At 65.9% G+C, this 17,687-nt stretch overlaps 2 protein-coding genes across 2 annotated transcripts; both read left to right on the forward strand.

Annotated features, from left to right (window-relative positions):
• Positions 1–200: 200 nt before the first annotated feature.
• On the forward strand, positions 201–3,471 carry LOC135320437 (testis-specific Y-encoded protein 4-like). Its single transcript, XM_064483548.1, has 6 exons — positions 201–786; positions 1,434–1,511; positions 1,647–1,758; positions 1,861–2,006; positions 2,090–2,185; positions 2,880–3,471. Exons 1-5 carry the CDS (start codon positions 277–279, stop codon positions 2,144–2,146), a joined length of 903 nt encoding a protein of 300 aa, XP_064339618.1. The 5' UTR covers positions 201–276; the 3' UTR covers positions 2,147–2,185; positions 2,880–3,471.
• Positions 3,472–11,710: 8,239 nt separating this feature from the next.
• Positions 11,711–17,367, forward strand: LOC135320385 (testis-specific Y-encoded-like protein 1). The gene is made up of 9 exons (XM_064483468.1): positions 11,711–11,858; positions 12,054–12,300; positions 12,637–12,786; positions 13,513–14,461; positions 15,679–15,756; positions 15,945–16,056; positions 16,177–16,322; positions 16,428–16,494; positions 17,154–17,367. The coding sequence occupies exons 1-9, from the start codon at positions 11,711–11,713 to the stop codon at positions 17,195–17,197; spliced, it is 1,941 nt and encodes a 646-aa protein (XP_064339538.1). The 3' UTR covers positions 17,198–17,367.
• The last annotated feature ends 320 nt before the right edge of the window (positions 17,368–17,687 follow it).

Below are 17,687 nucleotides of genomic sequence, written 5' to 3' on the forward strand. Positions count from 1 at the left end.
CAGCAGCAGCGAGCCCTGGAAGACTCCCAGCGCGCAGGGCCAGCGCGCGGGGACCTCAGCCGCTGGGCCTGCTCCTCCGGCCACGGCCACGTGCTGCGCCTCCGCCTCCCGCTCCTTGCTCCTCGGCATTGGCCGCTGCCGCACGCAGCTCAGGGCCAGGGCCGCAGGGCGAGTGAGGCGGGGCCGGGGGAAGGCGGGGCTCCCCAGGAATCCTGGGTGGCCTTAGCTGTGGGAGGGGGTCTTCCGGAGGCCGGGGCCCGCGGGCCTCCCGCTGCCATGGCGGGGCTGGGGACGGAGCAGGCACTAGCGGGTGTCAGGTGCGAGGAGGCCAGCAGCCTGAGGGTGGAGGCCGTGCGGGAGGGGGCGGCGGCGGGGGCGGCACCGGCGGCGGCGGCGGCAGCCGCTGCAGCAGCGGAGGCGGCGGAGGCGGAGGCGGAGGTGGTGGGCATGGGGGAGGCGTTGGTGCTGCTGGTGGACGACGTCATGGGGGTGGTGGAGGAGGTGGTGGTGGAGGAGGAGCAGGAGCCGCAGGAGGAGGAGGTGCAGGCCGAGGAGCGGGGAGAGAAGCCCCTGGAGCAGGGGCCCGCAGAGCCAGGGCGCGGACCCGCGACCTCCCTGAGCCCGCTGGAGGCGCTGGAGGCCCTTCAGTTAGAGCTGGAGCCTGTGAATAAGCAAGCCAGGAGGGCCTACTCTCGTCTCAAGCTCAGGATACATCAGAGGCGGAAGCCCCATCTCGAACAGAGAAGTACCGTCATCCAGGGCATCCCTGGCTTCTGGGTCAAAGCCGTATCCTTGATGTTCTACCTGAGGGACCACGACGTGGCTGGGCTAGTGCCAGAGGGCAGGGGGCAGCGGAACAGCCCCGGGGAGGGCAGTTCAGCTGGCAAATTGCAGGTGGTGGAGTAAAATCCCCGGGTTTGGGCACCCCGTGGAAACCTGGTTTTGGAAGCGTCGGGGCATCCTTGACGTCGCACGTAGCAGGACATGGGACTGGCGGTCTGGGCGCAGAGGCCCGAAGCTGAACTGTGAACAGCACCAGGGCCTCTCCCGACAAAAGCGGTATCTGATGCACAAGCACTCCTTGGGATAACGCTGCGGGAAGCCTTGGGTGGGGAGCTGTGTCAATGCCCATGCCTGTCAGAGCTAGGACGGTGTGCTGTGGGGAAGGAAGCTTATCCTGTGCAGGAGGATCGGAGGGAGATGCGGAGACGGGGGCCTCCCTCGCGGGAACAGACCCTCCCCGTTGTGCACGTTAGGGCACAGACACGCACCGCCCAAGAGGCCTGTTGGGCCTTCGTGCAGGCCATGTGGAGGGAGTGGGACGAGCTACTGCGGGGAGCTGAGGCCAGGCAGCGCCGGGCTGCTGTCCAGGCTAGCTCTGAGGTGCCAGCCCTTTCACCTTCAGCATCTGGAGGCTCCTTGACCTAAGGCAGTTTGTGAACCACCCCCGGATGTCAGCCATGATGACTGGCCGAGATAAAGACCTGCTTCGCTACATGACCGATCTGAAGGTCAGGCTGTGGGCACTGAGGCTGGGGAGGAGGGGAGGCTGGGGAGGGGAGGGCAAATGATTTCTCCCTGCAAACGGGAAAGGACCGGTCTTCGGGAAAGAGATTTCACCCTCGTCCTCCGCTTTGTCTCGGCAGGTGGAGGAACTGAGGCATCCCAGCGACGGCTGCAAGATCACGTTGTCCTTCGGGAGCAACCCCTACTTCCAGAATGAAGTGATTGTTAAGGAGTACCTCGTTAGCATCAGCGGCAAGAGGCGGCTCCCTGGAAGAGGGGGTGGGGCTGGAGAAGGTGGGGTGGGTTAAACTTGAAAGAGGATCGGGGCCCTCTCACACGCCCCTCTTGCCGCAGGCTACAGGGCATCTCAGTCCACTCCAGTTCAGTGGCACCAGGGTTTTGAACGTGAGGCTTACAGGCGCAGGCAGCACAACAGCAGCCTAAACTTCTTCAACTGGTTCTCCGACCACAGCCCTGCGGGGTCTAGCAGGATTGCTGAGGTGGGGCCTGTCTGCAAACTCCTTAAGTGACCTTGGTGGGTTCCCCGGTTGTTGGGCTGGGGATCTGAGCCCTGCCCTGCCCTGCCCTGCCCAGATCATCAGTAAGGACCTGTGGCCCAATCCCCTGCACTACTACTTGAGGAGGAAGGCACCGGGAAGGGGAGCTGAGAGGAGGACAGGTGAGGAGCCGGTGGGCTGGGTGCTGAAATGACGGTTGTCGGGGAGCCGGGTCACTTAACCGCACTCGTGGAGAAAGTGAGGCTCAGAGGAGCACAAAGAGTGACGCCCGGGCAGAAGGGTGTCAGCGTGTGGGGCAGCCATTCTGGAGAACTGAGGTGCGAAACTGGTCCTGAGGAGGGAAGCTTGAGGTGCATGACGCAGCGTGACTGTCCATGGTCGCTGAGGAGCGAGCGGACTCGTTAGCTTCGCCTCTCTGAACTGCCGTTCCACGGCCATCAGCCCCACGGCCCCAGGCCTCCTCTGGCACCCCGTTCGTTCACTTTGGGCTCGCCCGATGTCCCGCCCACCACCCCATCCGCGGAGGTCTGTGAGTCTCCTTTATGCGGAGCCTTAACCCACTGTCCCGTTATTTTTCTGTTCGGATCGTCGGAGTCTTCTTTGAATTTTCGTATGCACCCCCTTCGCCTCCCGCAGCCATCCTGAGAAGACTGGCCATTGCGCGTAGATTGTGGGGGGGCGGGGGCGGGGGCGGTGGGGTGGGGTGGGCTTAAATACGTGGTTGGAGGAAGTGTGAGCTCAGAAACGAGGATGTGGCCACGTCGGCCGGGCAGGGCCTTGAAACATCCCCGAGGCTCCTTAGTGTTGTTCAGAGAGGATGGGTTTTGATGCGTGTGTCCGTGTGTGTCTTCCAAGGCGCTGCCAGAGTTTGAGACAGATATGACCGAGCGGCACCCTTGACCTAAACTAGCAGAGAAGACCTAAGAAGCTTCTTCAGAGGAAGCTGAGTGGTCAGCACGGTTCTCGTGCCCAGGGAAGAGACGAAGAGAGGTCTGTGTCCGGTGAAACGTACAGAGGGGAAGACACCCGTAAACCCGGAATGACACCGGAAGATAAACGGACAGCCTCCAGCGCACGTGTCTGTGTGTCGTTTGCGCTCGGGCTCGGGGTGAACACGTCGACCCCGCGTGGGCTTTACAGGTCGTTGCCTGGGAAATACGGTCCGTTGGGAGGGCTGGTCCTGGAGAGGTGTAGAGAGGGGTGGAGCAGGCTTTGGGGTTGCATCACAGGTCACAGTTCTTCCTGTGGGCGGGGGCTGGGCAGGAAGAAGGAATAAGAGAAGGACCCGTTAACTGGCGCCTGTCACTTCCCCGAGGGAGGTCGGGAATCTCAAGGAAGTGGTCCGGTGAGCAGGGGCCTGAAACGGAAATGCTGGTCCTCGGTTTTGTTGAATGGCGCTCCTCCAAGTATCCCCCACCCCCCACCCCGTGGGAGGTCGCCGGACACTTTTAACAGCACACAGCAGGGCGGGAGCCTTAACGGTAACAGTCAGTTCAGGGTTGAACCAGTTGCCCTCCTCACGTGTGTGAACGCAGGGAGGGTGCTTTGCTGAGACGATCAGCCTCTCAGGGCCGGGGTTTCAAGCGGCCCCTTGGGAGATGGGGAATGTCGGGCGTGTGGAGGGGCTGTGGGGAAGGGAGAGAGGATGGCGTGGTGGGAAGGCAGTGAGGATGTCGCTTTGTTTCTGGCAGAGGGGACCGGGGGAAAAGGTAAATGGCTGGCAAGCAGAGGAACAAACGAAAACGGATTTCCTCCTGTCTGTGTGGGCTCTTGTGAACTCAGTTCCTTTGTCCAGGGATCTGGAAACCTCCCGTTTGGGTGCAGAATGCCAGCGGGCAGAGGTGAGGGGAGTGGGGAGGTGGGGATGTTGCACGGGCAAGGGCCAGGCCACCCAGCCTGCCGCTCCGTGTCCTGTGATGGCACTGTGGCTAGTATCCGTATTGTCAGGCCGGCTTAAGCCCTTTGCCCAAGGCCCTCCATCAGGCCGAGACCCCAGCACGTAAACAGCACCAACGGGAGTGCAGTGTTCTCGCGAACACGCCAGTGACCTCTCGTCCTCCGTGGAGTGGCTGGGCACTTCGTGGCGGCGTTTCAACCTGACAGGCTCACAGGCACCACCCTTCTCCTGGGACCTGGCCAGCACTCCGTGCCTAAGGCCGACGGGAAGACCTGGAGCACGCTGAGCTCACCCGGGCAGTGGGGGGGCCCTTAGGGCGCCCCTCGCCGAGTGGCTGGCGGTGTCCCAGGAACACATCTATCTCTGGACCGGGCAGAGGACTGACTCTGCCACGAGTGGCGTAGGGAGAGTTCGGCGTTTGGCCCACGACGTCCTTCTCTCCCCAGGGCAGCAGCCCTTTCCAGGACGAGGGGTTGGCAGTCAGAGTCCACGGCTTCGTGGCCGTCGCCGTCACCACGGACTGAGTTGCGTCTCCCGATTGGCGTCAGGCTTTGGGTTTGAAAGCCGACACCCGAGCTTCGCCCCTTCTAGGGTGAAGGCATCTGGGGGAGGCTCTGGAAGGCAAGGCGTGGCCTTCTCTGGCTGCCAACCGCACAGCCACCCCGCAGACTCTGGGGAAAGCGGTCTTCTCAGCTCCTCGATCTGTAAGCTTCAAGCAACCCCGGGCGCCCCCTCACGCTGGCACCTGTCTTTCCCGGTGCTGGTGAAAATAAACCACGCTCTAGTGGCCCTGTGCTGGGAGTGGGACAGCATGGTGGCGCACGGTCTTAGGGGACTTCAGACCGGGCTTCCTCTAAGGACTCCACGCTAGGTACCCATACTCAGCACGTTTGGTGAGGTCCTGCCCAGGACACGAAGACCAGGGAAAAGGTTGGGGCAGGGTCCCCCAGCTCCTAATATGGCCTGCCCGTGCTCAGGTACCGGCGCCGGGTTTGGGTCTGATCTGGCCGGGAGTGAAGGGGAGGGAGACACACGAGACGTTCCCATGAACAGCAGGTAGCAAATCTGTGAACTGTGGACGGCTGACTTGAGTGTCACCGTCTGGTGGCCTGGCACGATTTGTCCCCCAGAGGGTACAGCTGGCTGACATTCTTCCTGGGGAACGGAGCTTAGACCTGGGTGTGCCTGGTGCTCTTTTGGGCTCTTTAGGCCTCTCACGTGGGCCCTGATGTCTGGGTGCTGTCAAGTTGACTGCACACTTGTACACGTTGCCTAACGTGTCCTCCCTTTGAACTTCAGTGCCCGTGAGCCCCGGTGTGCTCTCTGCCCAGAGAGGATCCCCGATCGACTCGTGAGCATTGTCTGGCTCAGTCACTCTGAGCCACGTGTGTGGTTCCTGGGTTTTGTCAGCTTAGAACGAAGGCTGGGTGTCTGCGTTGTGTCTGCCCGGCATGTCTCGCTCTCTGAGCGCGTGCCGGGGTCTCTTCCTGTGGCTCTGCCCGTGCCTTTAGGTCCCCGACCTGGCAGCCACGCCTGTGCCAGCGTGCACAGCTCTGTCACTGTCAGTGTCTCCGCCTTTGCGTGTCTCTGTTTCGACACACGCACGCGCTCTTTTTGCTCTTACTCGCTTAGTTAGCTTGCTGAAGTCTGTCTCTGAGTCGGTCTGCGCCGGAGTAGTTCAGGCCTTTCCTCCGTTCCTGGATCGAGCGGTCGCCCCGCCGAGCACCGGGATTTTGTGTGAGTCCTGCTATCGTCGTGAGCAAAAAGAAACGCTCTGTTGCGCGCCTGGGTGAGAGTGGCCCGCGTCTGGAAGCGGACGACTAGCCAGGCACTTGCTGCAAATCACTGAGGGACGTGAATCTCGTCCACGGGAGTGAGAATGTTGCTTGTGGCACCCCGAGTGAGAGGAGGACTTTGAGGGAACGCGTCTTGGTGTGGAAGGTTGCAGGAGGAGAGCGTTTGGGGTTGACCTGTTAGCGTTTCGGAAACGCTCGTGCAAGAGTGAAGGAAACTGACTGTGATGTCTGCCCGTTGTTGTTGTTTTGTTTTCCCCTCTCATTGGTCATTAATCCAGCTCTGCGTGTACACGAGTCCTTCATGGTTGTCTGTAAAGCAGCGCCCGGACAGTAGGAACCGGGGCTTGCCCTACTGTGCGGAGTCAGTGGCCGGCGAATCCTTGTCCTCAGTGACCCCGCATAGCCCAGCGAGCAGGGTTACGTGAACCGAATGAGGGCATACGGCACAGCAAATCGGGGACGGAGCACCTCGCCTAGCCCCTCAGGTGGCGTGGAAGGAACGTGAGGGCTTCGGGAGGAGAGAGCTGTGAGTAGAGGCGTCTTGTCCTAGGGAAGCTGGGTGTGTACGTTCATGTCTTTTGCCGTTGTTCCGCCCCACTCTCTCTCTCTCTGTCTCTCTCTCTCTGTCTCTCTGTCTCTCTCTCTCTCTCTCTCTCTTCTCCATCTGGGACCACCGTGTGTATACCTCAGGGTGCTCGATGGGGTCTGGCCACTCTCGGTGACTTTTCTCTTCCCTATCTTTGTTTTCTTCCTGCTCCTCGTCGCAGGGTGACGTCAGTTAGCCTAAGCTGAACTTTTGTGATCCTTCCGTCCGCTCAAGCCTTCCACTGAAATCTCTAGCGACGGTTGTGATCGGCAGGCCGTGGCCTGCAGCCCCGTGGTCCCTGGCCGTATCTTTTCGTAACTTCCATCTCTTGGTCGAGAGTCTCTGTTTGGATAGACCTTGTTGTCCTGGTTTCCTTCACTGTTTTGTCCGTGGTCCCCTTTGTCACGCGAGCGTCCGTGTGACACTTGGTGGAACATCTGCCTCCGAGGTTAAATTACACGAGGTTTCCTCGTGCGCAGTTTCTTTCAGTTTACTTCCCTATCCTGCGAATGGCAAACGCGCTCTCGTTTCACTGCATGCCTTGTGACTTCTGCGGACAAGCAGGGATTTTGAATTCTGCAATGCGGGAACGTGGGAGAGGCGGCTGTTCTCCGTCATACTCTCCCGTGGCCGCTTGTTGTGGTCGCTTCTCTCGGTTACTTTTCCAAACTGCTTTGGAGTAGACTGTAGCCTTTGTCCTGTGTAGTCACCGACCTCACCTCCGTTCCACGGGCTGGGTGGCCCCGAGAGATTTCTTTTCAAATGCCTTGGGTGGAGGGGCAGGGGATAAGGAGAGACACATTTTAAAAAGCACTCTCCTGGTCTCACAGTTTGCCTTGGGGTTGGGTACACAGCTTCATCACTGCGTCCACCACTTCCATCCGCCCGAGTTTTCCCATCAGGTTCACTGGGAGCCTGAAGGTCAGCCAGCAGTGAAACCTGAGGGTGTTGTGAAATCTTCCCTGACGGAGTGAATGCACACACACGGGACTGCTGAGGTGGGGGTCGCTCGGGGCCTGGTTGGAAATGGCGACGTCGGCGGTGGCCAGCTGCTGGGGGAAGGGGCCTGGGTCCTGTCCCGACCTGCCCGTTCCCTCCGCCAGATCATCGGCGAGGACCTGTGGCCCAACCCCCCTGCGCTGCTACCCGAGGGAGCAAGGCGCCGGGGGAGGCAACTGGGAGGCGGGGCACGTCCCTGAGGAGCCCCGGGGCTGGGGGTGTTGGCGAAGGGTGTTTCCAGGAGCCTTTCCCAATCGGGGAGAGGCAGGCTGAGACAAGCCTGGGAGCGGGGCGACCCCAGGCCGCCCAGGGAGCGGGCGCGAGGGTGAGCCAGGGGCCCGGAGGACCCAGGCGCACGCGCAGAGCATCTAAGCCTTCGGCTTTCATTGAACGTCCCAGGGGTGTCCGCGAAAGGAGCGGGCCTCCTCAGGCACCCTCGTGCGGGTCGGCACTCCCTGGCTTCGGCCCTCCCTGGGGCCTGGTCCGACTGCCTCCGCGCTTGGGATCAGCTGGGCCCCTGCGTCCGCCCCCGGCCGCCTGGCCAAGGCCTCCAGACGCTGAGGAGGTGGGCTCCCTGAATGTCCAGGCGCATCCCTCAGCGACCCGGCTCCACCCGGACGGTCCTGGAAAGGGCCGCAGGCTGTCTGGTGGCCACTGGGGAGGCGCCCGGGGAGAAAGGGCGGGGCGTGCCGCCTGTTGCGCGCCATCTCTCCGGTTGTCTGTGGACACAGGCCGCTTCAGCTGCGCCTTGGGTTGTTCCCGTGCGTGTCCGTGTCGGTCTGTGCCCGCGTGCCCGCGAGCAGGCTTCCTCATGCGTCGGTGGTCCTGCAGAGCCAGCGGTGAAGGCGACGGAGCAGGAGAGTTCGGCCGAGTAGAACGAGAGCCCGGAGGCGTGTGCAGACGCGCGTGAGACCGGCGGCCGGGGTCTGGGGCGCCGGAGAGGAGCGAGGAAAGCATCGCCAGTGGAGGTTGCAGAGGGTGGGCAGCACGTACCCGGAATGAGGCCGAGAGAGACGTCAACAGGCTAACGAGTGCTCCTGTCTTGCTCCCGTGCTGTGTGATTGTCCGGGGGTCGCCGAGTGGTGATGTTCCGGCCCAGTCCGGTGGGGCTTTTGAAGCGGCTGCCCGTGTGTGGCAGAGAGGCGGGCCTGTGGGAGTGGAGGACGTGGGAAGGGCAGGCCTCGGCTGCTGCTCCGGGGAGGCCAGGTTGCCTCCGAACAGGGCAGGGTCCGGGAGCAGGAGGCAACGAAAGAGACAAGCTGGCGTGCTGGGGACCTGTTGCGCAGGCCGGGGAAGGAGACGGGGACCGGTGCTGGCGGGCAGGGGCCTCGGGGCCCGCTGTGGCTTGGGTTCAGCGTTCACCCTGCTCGCGGAGCCTCACGCAGCCCCCTCCGTCTGGGGTGTGCGCCACACGTCGGCCCCACGCCAGACGGGCGACTTCTTAAGCCCAGGGCCCCCGTCCGCCCCCAGGCGCCCCAGGAGGCAGGCTGTGAGTGTGGAATCCTTCCGGGCACGACCCCGCTCAGCCCTGGCTGGGTGGGGCTGTGCAGGACTCCAAGCAAGTGTGAGGGAAGGCGTGTGTGAGCTGTGGCTGTGGCCCCGTGCCGGCGCGTGAGGCTGTGCGGGTGAGGGAGCAGGGGAGCAGGCGGGCAAGAGTGCCGGGCTGTTTGCGGGCAGGGGCTGGGCGAGAGCGGACAAGTCCGGCGCCTCCGGGGGCTGGGGCAGCAGCGAGAGATTGCTGGCTTTCAGGCTCCGGGGTCTTGGGGAGGGGAGGAACTGGCAGACAGGAGCCCCTTCCCCCTGCTGGAAAGGCCTCCCGGGGCGTGAGCGCCTTCCTTTCCCTGGGGTCTCCTCGTGGGGCGCAACAGTCCGAGGGGCGAAGGTCAGGGGGCGGGGCCGCAGGGCCCGCGCCGCCCCAGACCGGCAGTGAGCCGCCTCCCCTCTCTCCCACGCCGGCGGTGAGCCGCGGCGGGCTATGCCGCTCTTCAGGCTGTGTGACACGTAGGCCGAAAGCTTCTACCCGAGTCTGCGCTGGCTAGCTAAGGGGCCCGAACGTTCAGAGTAATTCACGCTTCTCCTCGGGACACAGTCCCTGCGGCTCTGTCCTGGTCAGGGAACTGCCACCCACACGTCCCTCCAACACATAGCCCCGAGCTGCCTGGGCTCCAGGCCACCGGAAGGGGACAGTCCTGGGGCAGACAGACGTCGGGCAAGGGGCCTCTGGGAGGGATGGCGGCAGGCGGTGGGGGGCTGTTGGGGGGAGCGGGGGGCGAGTGGGCAGGGCTGGGGTGGGGGGCGGGACGGGGCGGGACGGGATGGGGAGGGCAGTCGGTGGCCAGCACCCGGCGGGGCCCTTCCCGAGGGGTCAGCCGCTTTCCGGAGACACCTGAGGTCCCCGCACAAAGCTAGGCACCGTCTCCGCGGCAGCCCGGCCCGGGAGAGAGCGGCGCGTGCCCCCTCTCTCCCTCCCGGTCCCCTGCAGTCTGGCCGCGTGGTGAGCACCTCTGTCCCCGACGACACCCCACAGCGCCCCTGCTTTGCCGCACTTTGGGGGTGTGCTTGACCGACTGCCCCAGCAGAACGTTTCACGGTCGTGGAGGGTTGCGGTGGGAGGTTCATGGATCCCAGCCCTCCCTGGCCTCCCAGCGGCACCGGCCACCCGCTGCCAGCTGCGGCCTGTCGGGTTTGGGGACCCGAAGGCCGGAGAGCCTCCGTGTACAGTCGTAGGGTGGCAGAGGTCGCCTCTTGTCCCGCTCGGGCTGCTGCTGTCCCCGCCCCTCCCCCAGGTCAGTGCCTAGGTTCCCCTGCTCGGGAGGCACGAGGGCAGCTGCGTTGCAGGGACCCTGCGGCTGGGGCCCAGCGGGTGGGCTGAGGCGGCCGCGGTGGGCGCCCCGCAGGGCCGCGGCCCCTCAGGCCTCTAGGCCTGGCCAGGGCTCTTGGGAAGGACCTGCCAAAGGGGAAAGACTCGAGGAACGACTGGGCGGTGTTCTCACAAGGCTCGCTCCACCTTTGCCGCCCCAAGCGCCCGTAGGCGCCACGGCTGGGGTCGGGTCCGGCCTGCCCTGCAGTGGAGGCGGGGAACGTGTCGAGCCTGCGACGGGTAGGGGAGGAAGGCTTACAGGCGGCCGGCCCCCGTAGGCTCGGGTGCCGTGGCCGGGCCTCGCGGTCCCACCCGGAGGACGCGACGCGGCTTAAGTGGGGTTCTGCCTGGGGCTCGGACAAAGCTCAGACGGACGTGGGACCCGGCCAAGCCTGCTGGGGCGTTTCACCCGGGCAGCCCCAGGCGCGACGACTTGTCCGGCGCGGGTCTCCCTCATCGATGGAAGTGCGCACGGGCAGGCTCCGACTGTCGCAGGACGGGTGGCGCGTACGGACGTCGGCCAGGGGCTTGCCGGTGTCCTCCGTGGAAGGGCAGTTTCTGGGTGGGCCTTGCCCGTCTTGCTCCCCCCCTTGCCGCGGGTGCGTCTGTGTCTGTTCGTCTGACTCTGGCCGGGAGCCCCCCTGTCAGATGCCCCGGCTCCCTGCCCTCCCTCACGCCTCACATGCACGCACGTCCGTGTGCGGCTGGCGCCTTGCACGTGTCTGGCCTGTGATGCTGCGGCGCGTCCTCCGCTCTTGTCACAGGCGACCCGCGGGAGGTTCTGGGCCAGGGGGCGCCGACGGGTCACCGCCCGTCTTAAGTCGGCCCCTTGGACGTGGCCTGGCCCACCCGTGACCTGGAGCGTGTGGCCTGAGGGACGTGTAGGCCACGAGGGAGACCTGAGCCGTGGGCGTGGCCCGCGAAGAAGGATCCAGAGAGGCCGAACGGTAGCCCTGTCATTTAGGAAGCCCCTGAGGCCCCTGAGTGGTAGCCAGGGCTCCGGGCACACGAAACGGCATGCTGCCTTCTGCCCGAGGGAGGCGTGAACTGTGGTCCCCGGGGCCTGCAAGGTTCCCCAGGTGGCTCTGCGCGTGAGCGGGCGCGCGGGCGCGCCTACCCGGGTGTGTCGCGGCAGGCTCTGCGGCAGACGGCAGGACGGGAAGGGTGGCCACCTGACCTTTCCCTCGTCGGCTTCACTGGCTTCTTCCTTCAGACAGGCGGTGATCCCCACGTTCTTAAGGACCTCGTGTGGGACGCGTCGGCAAGAAAGCTTACACCTGGCCTTCTCGTGCTACAGCAGGACGGCTCTTGCAAAGGGCCCTGGCTGCCAGGGGCCTCCGAAGGCCGTGTGAGAGGCAACAGGAAGGCAGTTCAGGGCAGACACGTGCTCGTGCAGAGCCGTGGAGGGCACGAGCATCTCGCTGGGAAGCTCGCTGGGGGCACTGGGGCGCCCGGGCCATCGGCAGGAAGGGACGGGTGAGCTCCAAGACGGCTAGGCCCCAGTCAGCTCGAGATTCCTCTCCGCTTTGTCGGAGAGGACCAAGGGAAATGGCGTCGTGCCTGTGTGCTTCCCGCCGTCAGGCAGTCGAAGGCAGACGGGAGAGAAGCCAACCCAGGCGGGCGGAAGGCAGCGGTATCAGAAGCGAGAACAAGGACTCTCACGACGGGCTGCGGGAGCGGGGCGAGAGGGGCGCAGGTAAAAATCCTTTCCCCTGGAAACACAGACGGCGGGCAGCGTGTAGTCGTATAGGTCTGCACGCGTGCAGGCGTGCCTCCGCTCGTGCGTGCGCGTCTGGTGAGGAGGCCTGAGAGTGGGGCTCGAAGGCAGGCGTGCGTGCACGGACCCTGAAAACGTGACAGGCTTTCGAAACGGACGTCAACTCTGGGCCAGCTGGAATCACCGGGCTGCCAGAAGAGGCAGTGGGGAAGTCCCGTGCTTTCTGGAGAGACAGGGAAGGTGCGAAGGACGCAGGAAATAGGATAGGGCAGATTGCTTGCCGCGTGCGGAAGACCAGGGCCCCCCGCCCCCGCCCTCAGAGCGACAACCGCCTTGGAACCTCGAGCTCCTTGTCGGCCGCTCACGCGTCCTGTCCTCCCTCGGAGCAGGCCGGCAGGAAACACCTTGCCTTGCTTGTTTGGTAAGGTTCGGGAGGCCGACCAGCAGCGCTGCCTTAGCGACTGGCACACACTGGCTTTGTCGGCGAGAAAGGCTGCAGTGAAGGCGAAGGCTGGGACGGGTGCTCACCTGGAGGCTGGGCGAGAGCGGAACCACCTCCAAGGGCGTTCACACTGCGGGCAGAAGTCACTTCCTTCCGTCTGCGGCGCTGAAGGCGTGCCGTGCGGTGGCCGCCGACGCGGGTGGCGTCCTGAACACCTTACTGTCTGGGCTGCCAAACACCACCGTTCGGGGGGAGGTGGGGGGTCCAGCGTGCCGGCAAACCGCGTCGTCCCTCTCCCTGTCTCTGTCTGCACAGGCTGGCCAGGGCTTCGTCTTGCGCGGTGTCGGGCGATCCCGGCGGCGACGGATGCCGGTCACCTTTGCTGGCTGGGAGAAAGGCACGGCCTGGCCGCTCTAGCACAGGAAGGGCGTCGTGCAATGGTGTGGACGCGCCCACGTCCAGACTGTGGGGTTCCGCTGGCCCGGGCGGAGAGGTCTTCTGTTTCCGGGCAGCGTGGCTTTCCGCAAGACTTTATGTGTCTGTGGGAGCTAACAGAGATCCCGGGAACGGGAGGGGAGGGGGCGAGGGAGGGAGGGAGGGAGCGGAAGGGGAGACACTCACACGCACACGCACACACACGCGCACACGCAGAGACACACAGACAGAGACACGGAGAGTCACAGCAAGGGGGAGACAGGGAGAGAGAGCGAGACAAAGAGAGAGCACTCTGCTGCATGGCTTTTCTCGTCCTGAGCCCAGCAGTTCACCGCTGACAGACACTGGCTGGAAGCAGAGTACCCAGGCTGTCTTTCCCTCTGGAGCTCAGCAGAGTTCCCAGGGGGTGAAGTGGCTGCGTGAAACCGGAGCGACAGGTGGTCGGGGCTGGGGAGGGTGGAGGGCACGTGGTGGGAGGTGACAGAACCCGAAGAGGTGTCATCGGGCCGCCGGGCAGTGCCAGAGAGATGCAAGGCCGGAGGCCTCCCTGGAGGCAGCGCGCGGCCCAGCTGCCCCCTGGAGGCTGGGCAGGGAGCTGGGCTGAACGCTGGGGCTGCGGAGGCCAGGCGGCGGGCCGGGTTCCCGGCCGGGGGGGCGGGGCCTTGCAGGGTGACGCCCACTGGCCGCTCCCCGACTGGTCGGGAGGTGGGGCGAGAGGCCTGGGCCCGACTTGACTCGGGCCTCCTTCCCGCCAAGCTCCAAATTCCCACGGGCCTGCGGGAGGCGGGGCGGGGGCGGTGGGCGGGCACGAGGCCATGCGCATGCGCCCCAGCTGCCCGGGGGCCGCGCAGCAGGCCGCCGGGGCCGAGTGACAGCGACCCCGACCCCTGGAAGACCCAAGCGCCGGCGCCAGCGCCGACGCGCGGGGACCTCGGCCGCTCGGCCGGCTCCTCCGGCCACGTGCTGCGCCTCCGCCTCCCGCTCCTTGCTCCTGGGCCTTGGCAGCTGCGGCTCGCAGCTCAGGGCCAGGGCCACACGGCCAGTGAGGCGGGGGCCCGGGGAAGGCGGGCCTCCCCAGGAATCCTGGGTGGCCTTAGCTGTGGGAGGGGGTCTTCAGGAGGCAGGGGCCCGCGGGCGTCCCGCTGCCATGGCAGGGCTGCGGACAGAGCAGGCACTAGCGGGTGGCAGGTGCGAGGAGGCCTGCAGCCTCAGGGTGGAGGCCGTGCGGCAGGGAGCGTCGGCGGCGGCTGAGGCGGCGGCGGCGGCCGCGGCGGCGGCAGCTGCATCGTCGGAGGCGGAGGTTGTGGGCATGGGGGAGGCCTTGGTGCTGCTGGCGGACGACATCATGGAGGCTGTGGTGGAGGTGGTGGCGGAGGAGCAGGAGGAGCAGGAGTCGCAGGAAGAGGAGGAGGAGGAGGAGGAGGAGGAGGAGGAGGTGGAGGAGGTGGTGGAGGAGGTGGTGCAGGCCAAGGAGCGGGAAGAGAAGCCCCGGAAGCAGGGGCGCGCAGAGCCAGGGCGCGGACCCCCGACCTCCCTGAGCCCGCTGGAGGCCCTGGGGGCCCTTCAGTTAGAGCTGAGCGCTGTGAACGCCCAAGCCAACAGGGCCTACTTGCGGCTCAAGCGCAGGGTCCGTCGGAGGCGGGAGCCTCGTTTGGATCGAAGAAGAGCCATCATCCAGGACATCCCCGGCTTCTGGGCCAAAGCTGTATCCTTGCTGCTGCTCCTTGGGGTTGGCTGCTGCCGGAGGGCAGGAGGGGGAACAGGGCGAGAAGGAGGTTGGGCCAGGGGGAGGGGGAGGAGGAGGGCAGGCGGCAACGGGCTGGGCCCGGGGTCGGGGTCGGGGTCGGGGTCGGGGTCTGGGGGCGGCAAAGGGCAGGGTGGGGAGGGGAAGCAGGAGGAGAAGGAAGAGGAGGACCGGGAGCGGCGGAACCAGGGGCAGGAGGAAGGGAGGAAGGCGGGCGCCAAGGCCAAGGGAAGAGGGCTGAGAGTGGAGGCATGGAGGCCTGCAAGGGCACAGCATGAGGGCGCTGAGGGCCAAAGGCCAAACGTGCAGGCGTGGGAGCGCCAACTTTGGGTGGATCCTTCTGGCCTGGGGCCTGCAGGGGAAGCCTTCCTGGGGTCAAGGAGCGCATGGCAACAGTGAACAGCGCGTGCAGAGCCCCCAGCACCCTCCCCACAGAGCAGAGAGTGGAAGCGTGCAGTCTCCCGGGGAAATCCCAGGAGACCGGTGGGCGTGCCAGGACCCATCCCAGTCAGCCAGAGGCTGTGGACTTGTTGCCGCCACGTCCCTGCCGAAGCAGCAGGTCGTCCGCGGCCAGGTGTGAGCTGCAAGAGGCCCCCGTCCCGGGCAAGACTACGGGACCCCAGACACGCTCTCGGGTGGGCTCCCAGCCTGGCCTCCACCGGCCCTTCTCGTGCAGGCAGAAGCACGTGCCCTCCCCGTTGCACCCTGTGAGTCCCCCGGAGCTGCAGCCCTAGCCACGCAGACAGACTCCTCTCACCCCGGAGGGCGGCTTGAAGGCCCGGGGCTTCCTGTCAGCACCCGTGGCCCGCCCCCTACTCAGAGGACGCGTGGGTCCACGGGGGCAGAGCACATCCCGACTCCGCGAGCGGTGACGAGCCTGCAGCCAGCACACACAGGCCAGCCACAGGTCGGGGACGGTCGGGGAACAGGCCCTCCCCGAGGGGGTGTCGACGGCCCAAGATGCACGGGAAGGCCGGAACCCCGCCGCCACGCGCCTGTGAGACGGCAGGGCAGGGCCCGAGGAGGTCGGCGGGGCGGGGCGAGGGGGGGGTGGGCAGCAGTGCGCGCCCGGGGTCCTGGCAGATCGCCCGTCCGGTCTCTTCCTCTGGCCCCAGCCTGGCTGTGTTGGCTGTGGCTCTTCCAGCCGTAGCACGTGAAGGCTCCTTGACCTACTGAAGATTGTGAGTCACCCCCAGCTGTCGGCCTTGATCAGTGACCAAGACGAAGACGTGCTGAGCTACATGATCACCTTGGAGGTCAGGCCGGGCAGACGGAGGCCACGGTGGTGGGGTGGGGGGATGCGGGGAGGAGGGGGCCGGGTGTCCCCGAGGGCCGGGTGCGAGCAGCGGGAGAGCGGAAGGGGAAGTGGTTCATCCCTGCCGGGCAGGCCAGCTCAGGTGGCCGGGAAGAGCCGTCACTCTTCTCCTGCTGTTGGGCGTGGCAGGCGCAGGAACTGGGCCGCCCCGAGTACCGCTGCAGGTTGATGTTCTTCTTCCGGAGCAACCCCTACTTCTGCAACCAAGTGATCCTTAAGGAGTATCACCTTAGCTTCGCAGGTAGGCGGGCTGTCCCGGGATGGGGGAAGGCGGCGGGGCGGGGCGGTGTGTGCCCGGGAGGCCTTGGATGCTGGGCCAGCGGGATCCCTCCCCTCAGCGTATGCCCCGCTCTTCCTCTAGGCTACAGGGCGTATAGTTCCACTCCAGTGCAGTGGTTCTGGGATTACGAACGGGGAGCCCCCAGCCGCAGGCAGGACGCCGTCAGCCTTCACTTCCTCAACTGGTTGTCAGGCCACGACTGCCCCGGGTCTGACAGGATTGCTGAGGTGGGGGTCCCCCGGGGCCTGGTCGGAAATGGCGACGTCGGCGGTGGCCAGCAGCTCGGGGAAGGGGCGTGGGCCCTGTCCCGACCTGCCCGTTCCCTCCGCCAGATCATCGTCGAGGACCTGTGGCCCAACCCCCTGCGCTACTACCCGAGGGAGCAAGGCGCCGGGAGAGGTAACTGGGAGGGGGGCACGTCCCTGAGGAGCCCCGGGGCAGGGGGTGTTGGCGAAGGGTGTTTCCAGGACCCTTTCCCAATCGGGGTGAGGCAGGCTGAGACAAGCCTGGGAGCGGGGCGACCCCAGGCCGCCCAGGGAGCGGGCGCGAGGGTGAGCCAGGGGCCCGGAGGACCCAGGCGCACGCGCAGAGCACCGAAGCTTTCGGCTTTCGCGGAACGTCCCAGGGGTGTCCGCGAAAGGAGCGGGCCTCCTCAGGCACCCTCGTGTGCGTCGGCACACCCTGGCTTCGGCCCTCCCTGGGGCCTGGTCCGACTGCCTCCGCGCTTGGGATCAGCTGGGCCCCTGCGTCCGCCCCCGGCCGCCTGGCCAAGGCCTCCAGACGCTGAGGAGGTGGGCTCCCTGAATGTCCAGGCGCATCCCTCAGCGACCCGGCTCCACCCGGACGGTCCTGGAAAGGGCCGCAGGCTGTCTGGAGGCCACTGGGGAGGCGCCCGGGGAGAAAGGGCGGGGCGTGCCGCCTGTTGCGCGCCATCTCTCCGGTTGTCTGTTGGACACAGGCCGCTTCAGCTGCGCCTTGGGTTGTTCCCGTGCGTGTCCGTGTCGGTCTGTGCCCGCGTGCCCGCGAGCAGGCTTCCTCATGCGTCGGTGGTCCTGCAGAGCCAGCGGTGAAGGCGACGGAGCAGGAGAGTTCGGCCGAGTAGAACGAGAGCCCGGAGGCGTGTGCAGACGCGCGTGAGACCGGCGGCCGGGGTCTGGGGCGCCGGAGAGGAGCGAGGAAAGCATCGCCAGTGGAGGTTGCAGAGGGTGGGCAGCACGTACCCGGAATGAGGCCGAGAGAGACGTCAACAGGCTAACGAGTGCTCCTGTCTTGCTCGCGTGCTGTGTGATTGTCCGGGGGTCGCCGAGTGGTGATGTTCCGGCCCAGTCCGGTGGGGCTTTTGAAGCGGCTGCCCGTGTGTGGCAGAGAGGCGGGCCTGTGGGAGTGGAGGACGTGGGAAGGGCAGGCCTCGGCTGCTGCTCCGGGGAGGCCAGGTTGCCTCCGAACAGGGCAGGGTCCGGGAGCAGGAGGCAACGAAAGAGACAAGCTGGCGTGCTGGGGACATGTTGCGCAGGCCGGGGAAGGAGACGGGGACCGGTGCTGGCGGGCAGGGGCCTCGGGGCCCGCTGTGGCTTGGGTTCAGCGTTCACCCT

The sequence above is a fragment of the Camelus dromedarius genome, chromosome Y, assembly GCF_036321535.1.
Source record: "Camelus dromedarius isolate mCamDro1 chromosome Y, mCamDro1.pat, whole genome shotgun sequence".
Lineage (NCBI taxonomy): Eukaryota > Metazoa > Chordata > Mammalia > Artiodactyla > Camelidae > Camelus > Camelus dromedarius.